This window comes from Strigops habroptila, chromosome 11, assembly GCF_004027225.2.
Source record: "Strigops habroptila isolate Jane chromosome 11, bStrHab1.2.pri, whole genome shotgun sequence".
NCBI classification, from domain to species: Eukaryota; Metazoa; Chordata; class Aves; order Psittaciformes; family Psittacidae; genus Strigops; species Strigops habroptila.
This window is the reverse complement of record NC_046360.1, coordinates 25,255,449-25,277,739: the sequence shown is the minus strand read 5'-3', so window position 1 is coordinate 25,277,739 and position 22,291 is coordinate 25,255,449. Positions and strand designations below refer to the sequence as shown.

The 22,291-nt window shown below is 37.1% G+C and overlaps 1 protein-coding gene across 19 annotated transcripts in view; it reads left to right on the top strand.

The window, feature by feature from the left end:
- Positions 1-22,291, top strand: part of ERC2 (ELKS/RAB6-interacting/CAST family member 2) — a 488,016-nt gene that overhangs the window by 119,485 nt on the left and 346,240 nt on the right. For all 19 annotated transcript variants that reach the window (XR_003993765.1, XR_003993764.1, XR_003993761.1 and 16 more), the window contains one exon: positions 499-666. Coding sequence is in view for 2 of the 19 variants with exons in the window: in XM_030501570.1 (XP_030357430.1) it covers positions 499-666 (168 nt within the window). In the remaining 17 variants the exon portion in view is untranslated. The remainder of the gene's footprint in view (positions 1-498; positions 667-22,291) is intronic.

Here is a 22,291-nt window from a genome sequence, read left to right as displayed (position 1 = left end):
TCTCTGTTTTCCTCTCCTTACCTAAGATGCCTGCTTTTCCTTATCAGGCTCCTAAAAAACCTTTATTCATTCTGGCCAATGATAAGTCACAAGAATCATGCTATTGGAAGGAATAGGCTATTGGATGGAATTTATACTTTTATGAACATTTTTTTTCTTATGCATTTTTGCTGTCCTGCCAGACTTGCCTCACGCAGGATAAATTCCTTTGAACTTAAGTGAGGTCCATGGTGAATTTATAGGCCAAATCATCATGTATAATCTTTAAGAGTTTCCTTTTAACTTGTGCAACAGCAGGGCAATCATTCTTAAGTCAGGTACATGAAATTACAAGAAACTCAATTGAAGTTGTGAGTGTAAAAAGTCTTCCAGAATTCTTCCAGAATTTACAGGTGTCTGAGTTGTTGTATCATGGTCGTTCGCACCTTTCAAATTTCAAGTGCAACTATGAATTGGAAATTAAATTAATGATCTAACCTTTTTTTCCCCCCATTACAGATTGACCAATTGAAACAAGAACTCTCAAAGAAAGAATCAGAACTTCTTGCCTTACAAACTAAGCTTGAAACCCTTAGCAATCAGAATTCAGATTGCAAGCAACACATTGAAGTGCTTAAAGAGTCACTTACTGCCAAAGAACAGAGAGCTGCCATACTTCAGACAGAGGTATTGTTTCTTCTAATCATAAAATGCAATAGAAATATTTAGTTAATAGCGTGTGTCAAGGTGATGATGTGTTTGTTGCAAGTCTGTGTAGAAGACAATTTGTTAAAGAATAGTGAAATAGTTTTAAACCCTAAAATGCCAAAATATTTGTTATATACATTTTTTTGTAGTACACCAGCTCTCATTCTAGAATTTTTTTAGAAGCACCTATGATTGCATTTTAAGAAAAAAGGCCTAATTCGCATTGCCTTCATTGGGGGAAGCTGGGCCTTAGTGCCTTGATTGCTGTGATTTCATTCCTTGTTTCTTCATCTGTTAGTTGTCTGAGTTTTTCTTTTGATGGGTTTGGCTTGACGTGTCTTTCATACTGTGTGTTTCTAGTCTGAAGAGTGAAGCTACTGATGTAGTTTGAAGGGATCTGTTGATGGGTGCATGATATTAATCTGTGTGCTGTTTGGGGTTTTTTTTTTTTTTTTTTCCCCCCAAGTGCAATCAACATTTGTTTTGAAATATGACCAATTTCAGTTTTTAAAACAGGCCAATGCATTAGTTATGTATCTATCTGCAAAGTCAGATCATAAAAATATGGGTGATGGAATACCATTGAGATGGTTGTCACGTTTGATGGAATGTGTAAAATGTCCAGTGTTAAAAATGTTATCTATTTTTTTCCTTTTCTGGGCTTTTAAAAAACTTCGTGGGCTGGAGCACACAACACTGATTAGACTGATTCCTATTATAACTTCTTAATTTTATTTTTAATGTATTTACCCCTTTCAAGAAACAAAAATACCTGTGAAATTCAGTCATGCAGTGTAAATAGTTTCTATTCAGAAAGAAGAGTTTCTATTCAGAAAGAGAAGTATATTCTAAAAGGTATACAGGAATCTTACAGGATGTTTCAAATTTCTGGCTAGCAAAGCTCTAGGAGATAAAAAAAACCAGCTTAAACTATCATTCTCATGGAAACAGGAAATAAATATTTCTAAGATTCTGGTTATCAGTCTATGCTGTATGTCTTATCCGCTGCACATTAAGAAGATAGAGATGAAATCTCGGAATTTCCAGTTTGTGTTAAGTGGGCCAGCCAGCATATGTATATAATAGAAAATAATCATAATAGAACAAGGATAAAAATTCTAGCAATTTTGGCAGATCTCAATCTAGCATCTGAATAGTAAAGATTACATATTTTAAATCTTCAAGTGTGCAGATCTGTTTTGTGAGGTTCGTATTAACTGTCATGCTGCTGAGGATAGTGATGAATTCCATTGGCTCTCTTTTAATTTGATTTCCTAATTTATCAGACCAGTATGTATTTAAGGCATTACAATCTTATGGCTGGCAGATGGGCTGTGGTAAACTTAACAGTTGAAGCCAGAGTGCTCTTGATGAAGGGCTGCTGGGATTGTGTAGTCCTAGTGGAGAACCAGTTGGTTTCAGACAGGTATTCAATTCCTCGTTCCAGTTTCTACATAAGGCAGTTCAGCTTGAACCTTTTACATGAAGCAATTAAGTTAAAATTAACTGTAATTGCCTGTTGGTGTGCAGGTGACGATTGTATTGTGGCTTCTTATTGTTAGTCTCTCAGGGAAACCAAATGAAAAATTAATGTCAAAGTGATCAGAGAGGTAGTTGGATAGGAGAAATGCTCTATAATAGCAGAGAATGAATCCCTTTTGTTTGGCCTAATATAATGTTATTTGTGATATAAGTGATTGTGGTACTTTGCACACAGGTGCTCCATGTGCAGACTTTAAAATGAAGCAAAACAATTCAAATGTCCTCACAGTATATCTTGGTTCTAGACAGTTAAGGCTGTCTCTGCATTGACTTGCTAAATCAGTTGAGCCTGAATTTGTGTCTGAATTTTCAGAAATTGTGGGGTTTATTTCATATGCATTATTGTCAGCCTTTGGTAATTACATTACCTCTGATGAAGCTTTGAAACACTGCAAACTATTTTATATTCTCCATAGAAAACTGGGTGATTTCCATTTTATGCTTTGAGTAGGCAATGATTTTATCGGACAACAGGGGTGGGGTTTTTGTTTGGTGGGTTTTTTTTTTTTAATTTCTATTTCTTTTCTCTTTTGAAGCTATCTTTGTAAAGGGAATTAGGGAAGTTGGTGAATTATGTCCACTTGTGATAGGAAGTAATTTTAGTTAAATTTGCTGTAATTGTCTGTTCATGTACAGAAGGCTTTTGGCAGAAGGGTCACTTCATTTTGGGATATGGTACATCTCGAGATGCATTAGAAGCAACATAAAGAAAACTTCCAATTTAAGTAATACACATATATTGATGCAGCCACTACTTTAAATATTTTTGATCTAACAGCAAATTTAAAATGGGAAATAACTTTGCTAGCCTCAAAATTTCTTTTATTTACTTTTGAAAAGATAGAATTACAGGGTATGCTCTTATATGCACCATTCACCTATGAGGCAGAGACTTTAAACAACCTCTTTTAAACTTTAAATTATGTCAACAAATTACCTGATCTTGCAATAGTTTAATAGCATGCATACTTTGGGCAATATTAAGTACATCTCATTTTTTATCCATTGAAGATGCACTGAATATTTTTTTACTTTCCTATACTTTATGGTGGAGACTTAGCACATCTCAAGTCTGCTTAAAAAGATCTTTTATGTTACGTAGTAGAAATAAAGCACACTGTGTACCCATCAGGTTCTCAAACCAGGAGTTACTAGGAAAAAACAGTACTTTTGTTTGTTATTTTAAAGCCTCAAGGTTGTTGTAGGCATGTCACAGGCTGTACAACTTCCCATCTAGAAGATTACATATTTGGGGTTAGAAATGAAGATCTGGGGTTATAAAACGCTGAGGCTCTCAAAAGATGTGTTTAGTCTGAACATACTTTTCATGTCTTGAATAGACTTTGAATCAAGAGCTCCTTAAAACTTCTGGCATATCCAGTCTTGTTTCCTGGAACAGAGTCTTATAGGAGCTTTCAGCTAGCCATAAGACATACACTTGTATAACCAAACACAGGATTTGTCATAAATTGCTGTGTAACTGTGTGAGGTTGTTACTTGCTTTCTCTGATAATCATGAAAACAAGTGACAGATCTCTGCGTCCAAGCTATTTCACAGATTAGAAAATGAGATTATTCAAGGCATGTTCTAATGATATTCTATTACATATTTTTAAGACCCCCAGGGTTCCAGCACGTTCCTTACCACCCTGCTGTGTGGTACGGAGTTTTACTGGTTAAAAACGATTGCCAGGATGTTTCTTCTCCACGAACTGTTATGTTACAACTTCCAGGCTGGATGTGCAGTTTATTGGAGAGAGGCTGTGTTAAACTGTGGGCATTCTGGAGAAATGTGCTAGAGCTCTGAGGAACACAAGCTGGACAGCGGCTGAACTCTTAGATTGCAACGTCTACTCCTGTAGGCCAAAGTCCTTGTTTCTTATCAATATTTAGACAAAACCAAAAAGAAGATGTCCTTAGCATCATAACAAGAAAACACCTCAGTGAAAAGTAATTACTAAGGCTATAGACCGTTTGTTGGATGCCATAAGTTTGAAGGGTTTTAGAGCTGATCTTGTTCCTGGCGTTAGTTGGTTAGATGGTTGAAAACAGGCTGTTTGTGGTGCTTTTCACTTATTCAGGATGGAAATGCCTCCTTTTTCTCTCATTTCTTTGCTTGCTTATTTGCCCTTCATATATTTTGACTTACCAGGCGGCCAGTATGTGCCGATAAGAATTATTTTGTTTGTTTCATTGTATGCTTCACTGTACATTTCAGTTAACGAATTCATGCCTTCAGGCCATATTCTTCTGTTACATCTGTAAAGCTAAATGTGATGCAGCAAGACAGGAAAATTAGAGTAGTTTCCCTGAACTCCATTTGTATCTACTCTTAGTTTTATGGGAACACTATTTGTAATCACTTTGCAAATATCAACTTCATACAACTCAACGTCTGTCTTCAGTACTCAGAAATATCCTGTCTTTCAAAAAGACTTTTTACATTTCCACTTAATCTTTAGTTTGGAGGAGTAGAGGGAATGTTTGTCTCATATGCGTGGTTGCTGAAAATGCTACATTTGGTCATGTGTGAGAGACTAAATATCAGCAGAGGCCTTTGATGTTTTGTTTCTGATATGTATATATTCAGCTGTGTTAAATTAAATAACAAAACAACAACAAATCAATAGCTCCTCTGATGAAGCTCATACATTTCCTGCAGAAAATACAGTCCATCCAACAAGATACCCATGATAGGATAGAGGGGCTTTCTATGCACTAAACCCAGGATCCTTCCTACTGAAGACCTGAAAATGAGCAAGTGTCATTTACATGGTGATCAAGCAAGTGGCCTGCCAATATTGGTGGATGGGGAATAAAAATACTGCTTTGCCAGCTGGGTCCTCTGTGAGACCTGGGGTTTAAGCTGATTAAGCTAAGGCTAGACTGTACTGTGGTAGCAATCCAGCAATGATTCTAGACATAGCAGGTTTCATTCTCTGCAACCGGGAATTAGGAAAAGAGGTTTTGTTTGCTTAGAGCAACTGTATCTTCTATCTCCAGGCCTCAGGTCTTATCTAAAGGGAGGGCAGTGGCTTCCAGCAGCAGGTGGGAAAGCAGCTGCAGGGAGATGAAGGGCGAATGGCAGCCCTCCAGCAGGTGGAAATCATTATGGAAGGAATTTAGTGCTGTACAAGCTATTGTTGGTTGTTCCCAGATGAGTAAAGTTAATAACATTTTGGCCTGCATTAAGCCCCACTCCTTTCTTCCTGCATGTCCACATTGTGTATTTATAGAATATATAGTTTTGTTAATTATCACTGTAGAATTTTATGCTGTCCTAAAACATCCTCATAACCTGCCCTGAAGGGCTTCTTTCTGGAGGTGAAAGTAAACGTCAAAGGCCAGTTCTAATCCCAAACTGAGCAGTTGCAGTGTCGACTTTCTGCCTAAATAGGATTACTTGGTAGTCACTTTGTTGTAATTAAATCAGCTTAGTAAATCCTGTAATAAAAGGAATCCAAAAAAGATCCTCAGTAGGATCTCAGTTACTTCATAATAAGCCTTTTACAATTATTTGGCTTAATAATGGTACTCTGCAGGTTATCTTCATGTTTTGGAGACAGCAGCTACATATGGTGCAACAGGATGTGATTCATAGAATCACACGTTAGTTGAGGTTGGAAGGGAGATCCTCTGGTCCAACCTTCCTGCTCAAGCAGGGCCACCTAAAGCTAATTGTGCAGGACCATGTCCAGGTGGCTTTTGAATATCTTCAAGGAAGGACATTCCACAACCTCACTGGGCAACGTGTTGCTAGTGCTCAGTCATCCTCTCTGTAAAGAAGTGTTCCCCGAGGTTCAGAGGGAGCCTTCTGTGTTTTGTTTGGTGCCTGTTGTCCCTTATCCTGTCACTGGGCACCAATGAAAACCCCAGCTCCATCTTCTTTGCATTGTCCCTTCAGATATTTATACACAGTGATAAGATGCCCGTTTCTCTTTTCTAGACTAAACAGTCCCAGCTCTCTCCGATTATGTCGTATGAGAGATGCTCCAATTCTTTATTAAAACAATCCCTTAATTGCTTTATGGCCCTTCACTGGACTCTCTCCAGTATGTCCTTGTCTCTCTTGTACCGAGAAGCCCAGAACTGGACACAACTCCCCAGGCAGGGCCTGACCAGCGATGAACAGAGGAGAAGGATCACCTCCCTCAACCAGAATTACTGCTGGCAGTACCCCTGCTAATGCAGCCCAGGAAACTGTTTAGCTTTTTGCTGCCGGAGCGTGTTGCTGGTGCTCAACATGATGTCCACCAGGACCATGACGTCCTTTTCTGCAAAGCTGTTTTCCAGCTTTGTATATCCTGGATGGACCCCAGGATATACATGTAGGACTTATATTTCCTTTCTCTGAACTACATGAGGTCCTTCACAGCCCATTTCTTCAGCCTGTTGAGGTCCCTCTGAACAGCAACATCACACTCTGGTGTATTAGCTGCTCTTCCCAGTTGTACTGCCCGCAAACTTGCTGAGGCTGCACTCTGCCCCATGTCCAGATCATCAATGATGATGTTGAACAGGACTGGATGCAATATTGATCTCTGGGGTACAATGCTGGTTCTGCTTGAGTCCCCCGATTCTTCTACTTGATACAACTCAACCTCACTCCATGGATCTTGCAAGCCAGGTCTAATAGGCCATGAGGCTTAGAAGTAATATGTTGGTATTAATTGTAGCTTCTTGTCATTCAGGTATCCCTGGAAGTTCATTAGTGTCACTTTTTGTTACTGAATTTGATCAGTGTTTGTTATTCAGTAGAGTAGATTATTTTTTGTGTCATTTCAAGTCTGTATTTTTTATGATGTCACTGCAAAATTAGGTCAGAAAATATTATTACTTTACAAGTATAGTTTAAGTTTGAGCTCATTCTTACATAGGTAGTTTCAATGGTCTAAGATGAAGTATGAGCAGAGTTATATTAAATGCTGCAGAATGTTGGCTAGTATTGAGAGGCATGACTAGCCAATCTGCTCAAGTCAGATAGTTGTTTTATATGTGTTACCGCAGATCACCAGAAATACACTTAGGACATCTGGAGTTTTTTGGTGAGTGTAATTAGTTTCCTTCAAACAATGGTAATTGGATCGGATTTCGGGTACAATGGCACTTTTTCATATGATAAGAGAGAATTTAAAACCAACAGTAAATAAGTCTAAACCTAAACACGATGTGCTTTTTGCATGATGATTCTTTTATCTCAGTGATGTCAGTGTTTTGGGTTATTTTAATAGGTTCGACTTTAAAAACTATCATTTGAAGTTTTTATTGACAGCTGAAACAAAAAGATATAATCCTCTAAAGCAATAACTATCATGGTGGCCAGAGTTGGAGGTCTGAAAATGGTTTATTGCCAGTAGGAAAAATGTTTGGAACCAGGCCTTAGAAGGTTCACCACCTCTGCAACGTGCATTTAATTTTGTTCCATTTTTAAGGGTATATATGATAATAGTGCCAAATCATGCGAACTTTTCCTACCCTAACATATATAGTCTTTGTTTTGATTATCTCTTTATTAATGATGTGAAAACCCTGAGGTCAGATAGAAATGAGCCAACGTCAGGCTACTCCAGCTACAGAACAGGGAAAATGTCACTGTGCTCCACAGAGAATTATTAAAAGGAAGAATATTAGACTTGCTCAGATTTTCCTTGCTGTTATGAAAAAGCTGTAGAAGTTAGTTAATTTTTAAATGAAGCTTTGTACTGTTCCTGCAGAGGGAAAGAGGTTAAACAACGTGAATGATTCTTTTGATTCAAAAAGATGAGACACTACCATTTGTATACTTTAAAAAGTGGTAGGTGGTACAGGCTGAGACTCTGCACATATTTAGTGACTGGCATTTAACTACAGCTCTTACCATCAAGAAAAAAACCTACATAAATTGATGCAAATAAATTCATTTCAGCTGGGTAGCTCAGTGAAGAAAAACATTTCACTTCATAGGCAATTCTGACACAAACATACTTAGCACTTTATTAGTTAGTGTATCACTGTGTTAGATAACACACCTCTGAGCCCAGGTGTGCTGTTTGAAGGTTAATGAACTGTGAAATAAGTAAATGTCTACAAAGAAAGTTTGTAGATTGTGAGTGGAGTTCTGTCAGTGGAGAAAATGGATTAGAAAAATAGGTGATGTCTGTACTGTAACTGAATACTGATGTGTTCAGCATACATGTATTAATACAGAAAACCTAAAAACAATGAAGAGGAAAGGTGATTATAGTATGTATTTATTGCAATCTGTTTTTTCTTTTGAACAAACCAGTTTATAGAGAAGGGCTGTGAGATGATTGACTTCTTGGCAGTTCTGAGTTCGCATAAAGAGCAAATAAAAGCAGACAGCACAAAATACTTGGAACAAAACTACAAAAGCTTTATTTTTATTTCTATTACAATGTTGATATTTGATATTGCTTGAAATGTAAATCTGCTTTTAATTTTACAATAATAATGGTATAACTATGGTTCTTTCACTCTCATATTTTTATTTTTCTAAGGTACAGTTTTACTTTGAAATTGTATTTTTTGTATTGTTTTGTGATTTTTCTTGTCTCAGATCAGGCTGAGCCAGATATTTCAGTGTGGTCTTTGTGCTGTACTGCCAATGTATCGTTCTGGTACATCTGCTGTGCGTGCGAAGGAAAGATCATGCGCTGTAAAAAGCACCAGTTTGGAGGCTTGTGTACCATTTAGTCTTTGTCACCCTGCAGCTGTTCACAGCTTTCTTGACAGTGTGTTTCAAATGGAGCTTTATCTCAAGTGGAGTTTGCCAGCCATCTCACTTTTTAGGCAGTTTTCATGTTTTGTGCGCCTCTGTGACTGTTTAGAATGAGAGGAGCATAGTGGCAAGGCAGTAAATTCTGAGTTAAACCGAAAAACCCTTAGATTAGCAAAATGCTGTATTTAAATAGAAGTAAACTGTGAGGCAAACTTTTGTGTGGGTTGTGTTTTTGTGGTGGTTCCCCTCCCCCCCCCCCCCCCTTTTTTATCTATCTATTGGAGGATTCAAAGGCACATCAGGCGGCATGGTCTGATTTCAGTGTTCTCCATGCCTTGAGCAGGAGGTTGCAGTAGTGACCTCCTGAGATGCATTCCAAGCCCAGTGACTTTATGATACTACAAATGAAGTGCTCTCAAATACATGATATGTAGTACTGTCCCAAAGATGTGTGTTTTCTGCTTTGTGAGTTATATGCTAGAGTTCATTTATCTGGTGAAAGATTAAATGTTGATTGATTTATTTACACACACACCCTGCCACTGTCCCTAATTGAATCCATTCTTGATACTAGCTTTAAATGTTCTGGTTTTCTTTTGGGGACACCATTATTTTTATTTCATAAAAGTTGAAATGGAATTGCCTGTGGGAAAGGTGACTAAAAGAGTGGAGAGTTCCATTTGTGGGGCCTGTAGAAACTAGTGCCCAGAGACAGGAAAACACAGATAAAATGGTAAAGATGAAAGTACAAAGATAAGGCACTGTATACTTGATGTGTAAAGACTTGATGCAAGTTGTTTGGGACAAATAGCTTAATGAATGTTAGATTTATCTTACTGTCCAAACACTTCTCATTTTCATGTATTTTATTTAATTAAAGTGATAAATAACTGTGGTCCATCCATACCCTTCCCCCAGTTCTTAGATTTACAGAAAATTACCTTGTTGCCATTTAAAGCAATACTCAATTAGACAGCTTAAATGGATTTTATAACCAAGAAAATTTACTGTGATAAGATAAATTAAGCTTCAGTTAGGCTTGATTCTAGTGGATGGAAATGATGAGAAAAATGATAGTACTGCTGTCTACTAATTTAAAACCTTTGCTCTAACTGGAGATGTTTTGAGAGGAACTTTAATAGGACGGCTTCAGAAATGATTCTTTGCATACTTTAACTATGCTGACTAAGTCTAAAGGGGCCTAGTTATGATCCTAGTATGTTGGCACTGTACACAGAAATGCCGAGGAAAACCCAACACAAAACAATATTGAAATTTCACTAGGTAGATACAAACCCAAGGAGAATACAAAGAATCTATAGATATTGTAATTAGCATAATTACTGGTAGATAGAACCTAGCAGGTGTGGTAAACTTAATGGAATTCCAGTTTTGTGGCTTCCATTTTTGTTTTCTGTTCAAGTGAAAGCTGCTTTTTCATTTTATAAATTGGACGAAACAGAAACCCAGACATAAACGTACTGTTTCATTTAGATGAGTGAAGGATAATACATGTGTGGCAAAACCTGCCTTTCTGAGGTAGATTGGTACTTCACAGCTCTACTATAGTAAGTCATGGCAGTTAAGTTGTGTAGCCTTAAGGCTTTAGTAAAAAAAAATCCTTGTGGCCCACCAGCTGGCACAGACATGTGGGAACAATCATCTTTGTTTCCAGTTGTCGCAGGGAGGAATTGCAGTTGTGCACAGACAGCCATGAAAATAGGGGTTTGGCGTTTAAAAAGAAGTTGGGCTAAACAACTACTGTGCGTGATAGCACCTAGTTAAATCATGATTTTAATGTCCTTAGAGCAAAAATTACTAAACATATGTAGTTAATGAGAAGGCTGTGAATTTAATGTAACTAAAATACAAAATGTTCTCAAAGGCAGGATGCTAATTAACATTTGCTGGATTTGACAAGGAAAAAGCGCTTGTAACAAAGTTCTGAAATGATCCGACTCCTTTGAAAAATGTTATTTCTAGATCTTTGGTCATGTAAGTGGTTAATGACGTTTGTAAACTGTTCAGTTAGTGGACTGTGTTGCAGTTCTTAATTTGTTTGTTTCGTTGGTTCTTTTCCTGTGATTATTTTAATGTATGGCATTATAGCATAAATATTGGCTCTTCAAACAAATCCTTTGCATTTGTGTTTCTTGCATGGGATCATATACCTTCCCCTGCTAGTATTAGTTACAGTATTTCTATAGAAAATAATTTGTAATGCAGTAATACTTGTTAAAGAAATAATGGCATTATGTGGCATTAAGTAACTTGAATCTGTATAGTTGCCTTTGGTTATTATCTGTTCTGTGAAATATAATGAAAGGTTCTGAATTTTTTTGCCTGTACTTCTTTGTTGATTGTGTACTCCTTCTTACCGAGATGATTAATGTACTCCTATGATCAATGTTAATTTTTGTATTTTTGAGAAGGAAGCATGGTGTGTGAAAAGTGATGAGAATGTCAAGATTTAGTGATGTTGTTAGATGGTCATATATTGTAGGGTTTTTTTGCTCTTACATGACCATGCCTTTCCTACCTGCGCCCATTCTACCAGCTGTAGTTATGTAAAGACTGCATATACATCCTGATGAATTTCCACTGTATACTCTTTGCCACAGATCCATCCCTCTGTGGAGAGGGATTGCAGAAGATGCCACTACTTAAGAGTTCTCGCATAGGAACATCAATGCTGGTGTAGAGAGCTGTTTAAACATTTTCTGAGCCAGTAGAGTTCTGCTATGATTAGTGTTAGAAATGTATTTAAGTACTGTAGAACTAAGCCCTAACAAGATAAAATCAGAGAGTTCTAAGTCAAGTATTTAGAGAGTTTTGAAAATGTTTGTGATAGTGTAAAGTTGGTTAGAAAAATAGTCCAGAAAATAGAATAAAATGGATAAAGGTGCTTTTGGTTTCTGTTTCTGCAGGAAGGGGTCAAACTGGCTTTGCAAAGGCAAATCTTAATTCTGACATTTTGTAATGTGTGGTGTTGATTTGTCTCTCCATAATAGCTTACTTTTAAAATAGGTTGGCTTTGTAGATATTCATATTGGGCTTGTGAATCATCACTGATTCATCACCTTTGCTAAGGTTCTGCTTTTGCCTTTCAGTGGAAGCAAGTTCGATGCAAACAAGGTGCACATCATATACTGTCGTCTGAAACAGAAACAGTCTGAAGCAATTTTATGAATACTGCATTTATGAAGGCTATTTTCTTATGTCCTTTTGCTTTTGTCTTTCAAATTCTCCCTCAGGTCAAACAAACATAACGGCTGTTTCTTATCTTTAAAGTCTTTCTTCCACCTGCCCTACATTGTGAGATCAGGCACAAGACTGGTACAGGGTGGGAAAGACTGAAGAGCGTGTGAATAAAACCAGTTCTGGATCATGTTCGCTGCATGCTTATTTTTCCATTTAAACTGTTGAAGTTCCAAGAAATACTTAAAATACTTTCCATTAAAAAGTTTAATTATTTTTACATTGCATCATTTACTGATTGTTCTGAGCACTGTTAGAGCAATACTATGTTGGGTTCTGGAATAGATTATAGTTTTCATAAATAATATAGCTGTCTTCCTATAATACCTAATTAAAATGATAATATCTATTGTATCTTCCCCTTTCTATATATTCATTATCTTTTGCATAAATAATAATTTGCTGTTTTCAGAGTATGTGTACTATTTGTGGTTGAATTTAGAACATTCTTGTAGCAAGATCAGAGAACGTTGCTTTCTGTTGCAACATATTTTGTGTTTTTCAGTAGAAAATTTGGAGGAACATTGCAGTTGAAATATTATTCAGTGAGGGCACTAATGTTGCCTTAAAACTCAGGACAAAAAAGTAATAAGAAAATTTCTGGTAGAAATTACTACCAGTAGTAATAGAAGTTACTAATATTCTTTTTCTTTGCATTTCTGCAAAAAGTGTTCATGATGCCTGCTTGCCATATCAGAAGTGATTCTTTGGTCAGTGGCTTGCATGGAAGATGGGTCACTACTGGGAAGATTTGTATTGGAGGTTCTCTTTTCATCCTTAAATTTAGATCAGTAGCAAAATAATGTGAAAAAAAGCAGAGTCCTTGCAGGGCAAGGAAGGAAACTGTAGAGGAAATAGTGCTAAGATATATTTGAGCTCCAGATTATGCTTCGCTGATCCTTTACATGTTTCGGAACTCTAAAACATAACATAGTGCACAGCTTTTAATGATCTCTGCACTACGCTGACTTTCAAACAGAAGATACAAGTCACGCTAGGGGAGGTTTAGATTGGATATTAGGAAAAATTTCCTCACCATCCTGGAAGTATTTAAAAGACATGTAGATGTGGCATTTAGGGACATGGTTTAGTGCTGGACTTGGCAGTGCTGGGTTAACGGTTGGACTCAATGATTTTAAAGGTCTTTTCCAACCTGAATGATTCTATGATTCTCTGTATTTTGCGTCTTCATATAGTTCCACATTCTTTTCTGTCTTTGAATACTTACAGCTAAATTTCTCTGATTTATGTCAACAGCAGTGAGGTTCCTGAGATTAGAAAATATGAAAATGAAAGATTGAACATTAAATCTCTGCAATACCTTGTCAGGTCCACATTATTTGAATTGTAACGTTTTCCCTTATTTTTAGTTTATTTCATTTTTGAGGCTAATGTAAATTTCATTTTACTCTTTTGGCTAGAAGAAATTCCATTTTCTTCATTAATAGACACAGATAATTACTACGATCTTTCATTGTGGAGCTGTTTCATCTTTCTACGTAGGTGATATAATAGAGAATCACTTTTCTCTTCCTGAATAATGTATTTATTTATTTTAAGCTAGTTTTATCTTTCCTGTAGATAAGGTTCTGTCTGACCTTGCAAAATAAGGATTGGTTTGCTTCCTTGTTTGTTTTGAAATATTGCCAGAAATTGGGGTGGTGGTGGGCAAAGTGAAGTTGCCTTTATTTTATCCCATTTTAGGATTTTATGCATGATTTCGTAAAGTTGTGGTAAATACAATAGTACATATTTAATACAGCTTGTAGGTTTATGTTTGCAACAGACTGGAAACAATTGAGAGTAGTTTTCCTAAGCATAACCATAAACATAATGAAGTTTATCCTGCCAAGTGTCAGGCCACAAATAAAGACAGACACATGTGGTCAACCTGCCCTCTATTTCTAGGAAAAGTGTCATTGGACCAAATAAACGAAGTTTAAATCAGGCAGGAAATCTTTGCCAGACTTGACCTAGACTCATATACATTGGTGACTCATGGTTGTTGCCCAACCCTGCAGCTGTGTTGGTTTATGAGCCAAGCAAAAGTTCAGGCCTCTCTGCATTGAAGTGTCAGTTGCCTCTGTTATCTTTTTCTCTTCCAGCATGATTTGGTGTGCTAGTGGTCTGGCAGTGGGCTGGTTTACTTTGTGTCATCTTCTGTCACAAATTTTGGAGCAGTCTGTCACATACCTAGTGAGAGAGTAAGCTTAAATGATGTATGTTTTTCCTGGACAAAGAATGCTTTCAGGAATTGTTAAAGTACATGAGAATGTTTTGGTACCATGCATTTCTGTAAATGATTGCTTTTGTATAATTGAAATCAGCTCTCATTCCTCCTCCTCTAATTATGAAGCTAAATAAAAAGGAATGAGAACAGGGGGTGGAAGCAGGCACAAGTGACCTGGGAGGAATAGGGAGATCCCATCTGAGCATGCAGGTATAGGGTTAAGAAAGCCAAAGCCCATCTGGACTTTAATATAGCAAGAGATGTGACAGGCAACAAGAAAAGTTTCTGCAGGCACATCAACAGCAGAAGACTAGGGAAAATCTGGGCTGACTGATAAATGGAAGTGGAGACCTGATCCTAAAGGGCATGGAAAGGGCCAGGGTACTGAATGCCTTCTTCGCCTTGACCGTTACTGGTAAGACTAGCCTTCGGCAATCCCAGGTCTCTGAAACCAGTGCAAAGGTCCAGGACTGGGCAGACTTACCCTTGCTGCAGGAGGGTGAGGTCAAGGAATATTTAAAGAAACTGAACACGCAGAAATCCCTTGGCCTTGCTGGAATGCACCTACAAGTGCTGATAGCATTGTGTCAATTATCTTTGAGAGGTTGTGGTGGTTGGAGAGGTTTCTGAGGATTGGAAGAACGCAAATGTCATTCTTACCTTTAAGAAAGGCAAGAAGGAGGATCCAGGGAATTACAAGCTGGTAAGCCTCATGTTGATCCCTGGGAGCGTTGTAATAAGGAAAGAATAATCCCGGAAGCCATTTCCAAATATATGACAGACAAGAAGGTGATTAGGAGTAGCCATCATAGATTTATGCAGGGGAACTAATGTCTGACCAAACCGATAGCCTTCCTCAGTGAGGTAACTGCCACTAGCAGGGTTGTACATAAGTATTTACTGCTGATGCGGGTCAGGTCCTAAGTATTAGTGTTGCTACAGAAGATTGTGACTGTGTTCTGTTTATCGAGCATTACCATTTCTCAGGCTTTTCTTGCTAAATACACTACCTAATCGTAAAATCTTGTGTAAGTATATATTCTAGTTTTTGTTAACGTACTGGTTGTTTTCAGCCTCTCTTTAACTAGAGTAATTCCATTTGCAGGCTAACTCATCTTTATAATATATTTTACTGTATTATAATAAAGATGTGGGGGAAAGAGACTAGTTTTATTTCTGTTCACAGTGGCATAATATTGTTTGTAGTTATTAAAAAAGCAGATTATAACTATTCTATCATTCTATTATTCTATCAGTTCTTTCTTCAAAATATATTAAAGGAAAATGCTTATACCTAGCTAACAAAGCATGTGAATAGTAATGGCTAAATACAACTTTGAATATAGCAGGAAGACATCAAAAAGGACAAGATTTAGCCTGTATGCATGTCTATGATTTATGAATTTTGCTAGTTCTCAGACTGCATGCCTACTTCTCAAAATGTCTCATGCTTTAAATGTGTTTTCAGTACATTCTCAACACATGCTGTCATTGGCAGATTTTTTTAAAATCTCTAGAATTTCTGTGAAGATGAATTGGGAATACAGCAATTTTTCTTGTTGGGCTTACTGTCCCTGAACATAACACGCAACTCTGAAAATAAAAGTAGTAGTCTGGATCTAGAGTATTTCTCTTTTGCAGTTACTGGCAAATTCTCTTTTTAAATACTTCATGTCTGTAGTGGACCTATTGTGGCAAGTGGAAACCTTGAAAGATCATCTTTGTTCGACTTCATTGTGGAAAAGATGGTTAAAGCACAGTTAAATAATAAATTCTCACCACTTGCCTCATGAAGAAATTCAGGATAGTTGGAATTTTGGGACCTTCTACCTGTTTCTTACACAGTGCATTTCACACTTGGCCTATGCAGCCAAGTTGCTGCATGCCCATCTCTGACTCTGGGGAAATCCTCAGGGAGGGGTTGGTCTGCAGATGCTTTCCCTTCCAGTGTGGTGTGTTGTGGTGCTAGGCTTAGTTTGAGCATGTCTCTTGTCTGTGCTTTTAGTGCAGGAGGTATAGGGGTGACAGATTGAGGCTTAAGTTCTGATGAATCATAGAATCATTTACCTTGGAGGGGGCTGTAGAGGTCATCTTGCCCAAGTTTCTGCTCTAAGCAGGACTTAATTAGGGCAGGTTGCTCAGGAGTGTGTCCAGTCAGGTTTTGGATATCACAGGGATGGAGGTTCCATAACCTCTCTAAGCACCTGTTCCAGTAGTTCATAGAATCATAGGATACCAGGTTGGAAGGGACCTCAGGGATCATCTGGTCCAACCTTTCTTAGCAAAGCATGGCCTAGACTAGATGTCCCAGCACCCTGTCTTAAAAGTGTCCAGTGTTGGGGAATCCACCATTTCCCTGAGGAGATTATTCCGATGACTGATTGTTCTCATTGTGAAAAATTTTCCTCTTGTGTGCAGTAAGAATGTCCCCAGGATTAACTTGTGCCCTTCACCCCTCATGTTTTCCATGTGACATCTTGTAAAAAGGGAGTCTCCTTCTGTGTAGCCACCCTTTAAATACTGGAACATGGTGGTAAGGTCTCCCCTGAGCCGTCTTTTCTCTAGACTGAACAAGCCCAGCTCTCTCAGCCTTTCCTCATGTGGCAGGCTTCCCAGTCCTTAGATCATCTTTGTGCCCCTTCTCTGGACCTTCTTCATCCTGTCCACACCTTTTTTGTCTAACAGGGACCAAAACTGAGCACGGTATTCCTGTGTTTAGTTCCTGCTCCTTGCAAGTGTGACCTGACAAGTGCTGAGCAGAGTTGATGGAGCTTGTGGTAAAAGATGTGGTTTTTTTCTACGTCAGGGTGGAATTTTCGTGTTCCAGTTCTCTCATCCCATCCTAGAGAACCCTTGAGAAGAGTTTGACTCTATCACATCATCGTACTAAGTAGTTGAGAACAGCAGTAAGATCTCCCTGTGGCTTTTTCTTCAGGGTGCACAAACCTGGGGCTCAGCCTCTCATAGTACACTTTGTGTCTGTCTCATGATCATCCAAATGGGGCCTCAGTTGGACTCATGCCAGTATTTCAATATCTGTTTTGTACTGGGCAAGTCCAAACTGGGCACAGAGCTCTGATATGATCTCACAGGTTACAGAGACAGGCTCCACACCCCTGAGGTAGGTTCCGCCTCCAGTTAGTTGGCTTTGTTTTGTGCTGGTTTAGCTTTTGTGAAGAATTTTATGTTCTGATGCGTAACCGAAAGAAGCATTTCTAGAACATGAGTTCAGATTTGCAATGTGTCATTAATTCCGATTATTAGTCATACTTAAGTCCCAGAATTATTTTCCTCTTAGAGTTCTAAGATAATCAGTTTGATGAAAAGCTTATTTTATTATTTGATGTCTTATTTAACAGTTCAGTGTATTTAAAAAAGTACATAGGAGTCCATCAATAAAAAGAGAGCCTTTCCTATAAGCTAAAAATGTTTGTGGCCACTATAGACCAAAAATTATTAGAAAAATTATTATGTCTTATTTTCTTCCAATGAGATAGATGCAGTTTTTAGGATTTGAAGACCAGGGTATGTTTCTCAAATCTTGCCTTGGTCACTTAGAGGATAACTAGTAGGTGAGTTTTCATGTTTTTGTATTTTCCCTATTTGCATTGGTAGGAATAGTGAGCAAAAGGTTTTGATGAGCAGCTGGAGAACATGAAAAGAAGCCATGACAGCAACCAATGTCAATCTGGTAGCACCTGCTCTTAACCTGGTTTCATCCCTTCATGAAGGAGAAAGAGATCCAGGGCATGTTTATGCAGTTCTGTGCTTCCAGCTCCAGTTACTGTATGGATCCCCATAACCATCTCATAGGGAACAGGAATAAAGGCATGGCATATGTTGAAGTTCAGGGCTTCTATTTATTTCATTATTTTTGAGCTGGCTGAAAAGCATCAGCAGTTGCATGCACATGGAGGTTGGCCACATGGGTAAAAATTGTAACAGAATTCAGATCCATTATGTTGGATTTTCCTCATTTAGGAAAGAGTTCTGGCATGGCTATAATAGTTTTATAGGTCTAAAATGTAGTGGCACTAGTTAATACACAATTTTAAAATATAAACAATCACCATGTGAAATGTCAAATGCAACAGCTGAGAGGGAACTCAGGATGGCAGCTGTGATGTGCCATATTGATAAATCAAACCAATAAATTCAAAACATATGATCTCAGTAATGTAATCCAGATTACGCATTAGAGGGTAACAGTTGTGCATTTTGAGTGCTAGAAGTTTTTACTTTGCCTTTGACTTGATGCCTCGATGTACACTAAAGATACAGTGTTGCTCTGTTGTGATAAATAGTATTTGTACTCAAGTGGTACTGTTAACCTAAGTTCTTATTCAAATGAGACATGCAAGTAAAACTATAAAGATTCTTATTCCATAAGAATTATGTTTCTCTCTCTTTGTTGCATAAGATGCAGAGGGAACTTTAAGGTACCAAAATTGGGGGGCGGGCGGGCGATTTGCTGTGGTAAAACCTTAAAGTGAGTGTGAGAGCATTTTTATACAAGTGATGAGAACCTCCTGGACATGATTGACTTAAATTAGCTTGATTGCTTTTTATCAATTGCAGCTGCACTATTTAGCATAAAAATGTAAAACATCCAAAAATCATTTGCCTTGCAGTGTAGTAGAAAGATGGTTTTAGTTAGTCTTTAAGATGTTTCAAATGTTTATTCTACACAGATTCTCTGAGAATGGATCCAGAACATATCTAGTTACAGAGAATTAGTACAGATATTGTAAACTTTGAGAAAATTAATTAGGGAAAATATGCTGCTTTATGAATTACATATTTGGGATTTTTTTTTCCTTTTAACTGTGTTAGTAAGTTAAACAGTTCAAAGTTATTTGTTATAGTGGCGTAATCATGCACCTGCTGTTAAAGCTAAAAGAAAGGCTAGAACTTATTGTGTAATGTATAGTTGTCTCACTGGCTCTCTGAACCAGTGGCACGGTTGAAAGAGAAATGCTACAGTTATGTAAAAATAGATTTTTCTAAATAAAAAGAGAGAATTATAGACCTGTGTTGAGGATTGCAACCCAGCATTGAAAATTTGACCAGGGAAAGGCTGTTACTGTTATTTCAAGGCTGTCTGTATTGAGATTTGATATCTAATGTCCATTTGCCATCTGAATTTCCTTTTTGTAGGACTGCAGGGCCCCTTGCAAATTCAGAATCCTGTCGTTGTTTCAAAAGCTTCTATTTTTCAGTTGCTAGTTAAGTGCTTCTTTGTATTCCTTTGGATGCTTAATGTTATCTAATTCAACAGAAAAATATTTATATATATAAAACTTGCATTGCTTACTGTTGTCAATTATAACCAGCAGTTGTGCTGAAGAAGGACCCTTATTATGCCAAGAAATAGGTTATATTAAAGAGATTACCGGCAGTCAATCTTCTGTACACTTGTGAGTGTTTTTGGTTCAGGATGCCTACACTGAGGTCAAAAGCTTTTATTATTCCTTAGATTAAGTCTTTAGACAGATTCTTGGAATTAAGATGTTCAAAATGGAAAAATAGCCAGTTAAGGGCATACTTAATGGTGTAATATCAGTGGTTGATGCCTGTTAAAGGTAAAACCTTAAATATTTATATGTATATATAAAATATGAAAGTTTGTACATATATAAAGAAATCACAAGAAAGTATGGGAAATTATTTATTACTATGAAAAGACACCTTATGCTTCTCAGGTTGTTAACATTAAAAATCACATCTATATATGTAATTCAGCAAATAAAGTTTTAAATTTTCTTTACTCTGTTAGATCTTGCAATCCAGTGCAGAGATGAATGAGGTTAAAGGGTTATATTTCTTCTTGCATAAGTAATAGAAGGGTTTAGAAAGCTTCAGTTACAGAGGCACTTAATTGCATCTGCACAAGTTTACAGGCAGACTGCAGAGGTATTACTGGGAGTATAAAATATTCAGGAATAACAAAGGTTGACTTTCCTGTCCTAGATTTAATTTTCAGGAATGGTAGGCCTAAAAAAACCCCAATTTTTTGTAAAGTGAGATGGAAATCAAAGAGGCTCATTCACCTATGGATCCACAGTTATGCTTTTGTAATGCAATCTTAAGGTAGATCTATATTTAATAAATTAAATTGTACATGGTTGGTTTTATTCTTTAACTGCTAGCTCTTCACTTTTGTTTTTTTTAAACTTCCTTACTAAAGAAGTACTTGAAATTAAATTCTTTGAAGTATCATTTTAAGCTCCAAAGTGCTCATGTGTGTTTCTATATGAGATTATATAGGGAAAGCCGCTAGGTATTGTTTAAGACAGCTTGACAGCCACCCAGAAAATATTAGTAGTTCTTCAATGTGTTCTTTTTTAATTTACTGGGTTGGAAAGGTGGGGAGCTTCTGGGGGTGTTTTTTTGGGTGGTTGTTGTTTTGGGGTTTTTTTTATAACACACACACATGCACCCTTCTCCTTGGGATGGTACTGTGATACTGTGATACTTATGTGTGCTGATAAGTATAATTAATTTGTGTAGTGCAGGATCCTATGTAGTTAAGCTACGGTAAACTTTAAGATTCCTTTTGTGTGCTGGCATTGTCCTGTTTCTTGAAATGTATTTTTAGTTTCCCAATCTTTTGAGGAGATTTGAAAAAGCAGAATTTCACCCATGTGCAGAATAATCTTTCTGGAAAAAAGATTAGTTTCAGAATGCTTTCCAGGAAAAGAAAAACAGATGAGGAATGATACTTGCTTTATTTATTTATTTACTCTTAGAATTTTTTTAAAGGGCAGATTTGTAAGGCTCCATGTTAATGTCAACTGTCAGAGATTGGGAAATGAATTTTCATACTCAGGTTTCATTTCCAAGGCTAGTAATTTGCTTTCATGTAGCCTCTACTTCTGTGTTAAATTGCTTACACCTTGATTTTTTTAGCAGTAATGTTTGTTTATACATGAATATGCGTATATACCTCTATATGTTTACTAACTATATATAGACTGAGAATAATATAGGCCTAATATACATACCATCTACACTAAAAAGAATATTTAGAATGATTAAACAGGTGGCCCTGCCTTGGCAGGGTGGTTGGAGTAGATAATCTCCAGAGATCCCTTCCAACCCTAATGATTCTGTGATTTAGTGATTTTTAGAGAGCCACTTTCTTATGATACTAACCGGTGACATTCCTCTTTCAGTTATGATATGTTTGCTAAAGAATAGTAATTTCCAGCTTGGGGATGAATGAGGGTTTGAACAACTTCAGATTACTTCTGGTAATCTGTCTAGACTCTAAAAACCACATTCTTAACCGAAAAACAAAAAACAAAAAAATTTTATATTTTATAAGGTAGGCTTGTCGGGTTGTACACGGAATCTTGTAGCTTATATGTTATTTGATCATGTGGCGTTATTTACATGTCACAGTCTGGTAGTAGAGGGAGGGTCAGTGAATTAGCATTTATCACACTTAAATTTTAGCTGAGTACAGTAAAATGAAAAGCCTTTCAATTTTTTTCAGTGGCTATTTTTTAGTCTTTTTATAATTCTGGTAGTCTTCATTTGTTGAATCTTATTTTAGGGAAGCCTTTAATCCATTTTATGGATGAAGTTCTCCTAAGCCAAGGATAATGCAGATAAACTCAGTTCTGTGGACTTTTTCTTTTTCCACTAGGTACAGTCATATAGTCTCATTTTGTATTTTGGATATTCTACAGAGGTGATTGCCAAATTTGTACCTGGCTTTGGCCTATCTAGGGACCACCGTTTTAATCACACAGAACTAGCTGAGAAGTTTGTGAACGTTATTTCGTAACTTTGTTCTGTGAACTGTTGTTAATGGCCATTTTAATTTCCAACAGTTATGAATTTTATTCCTA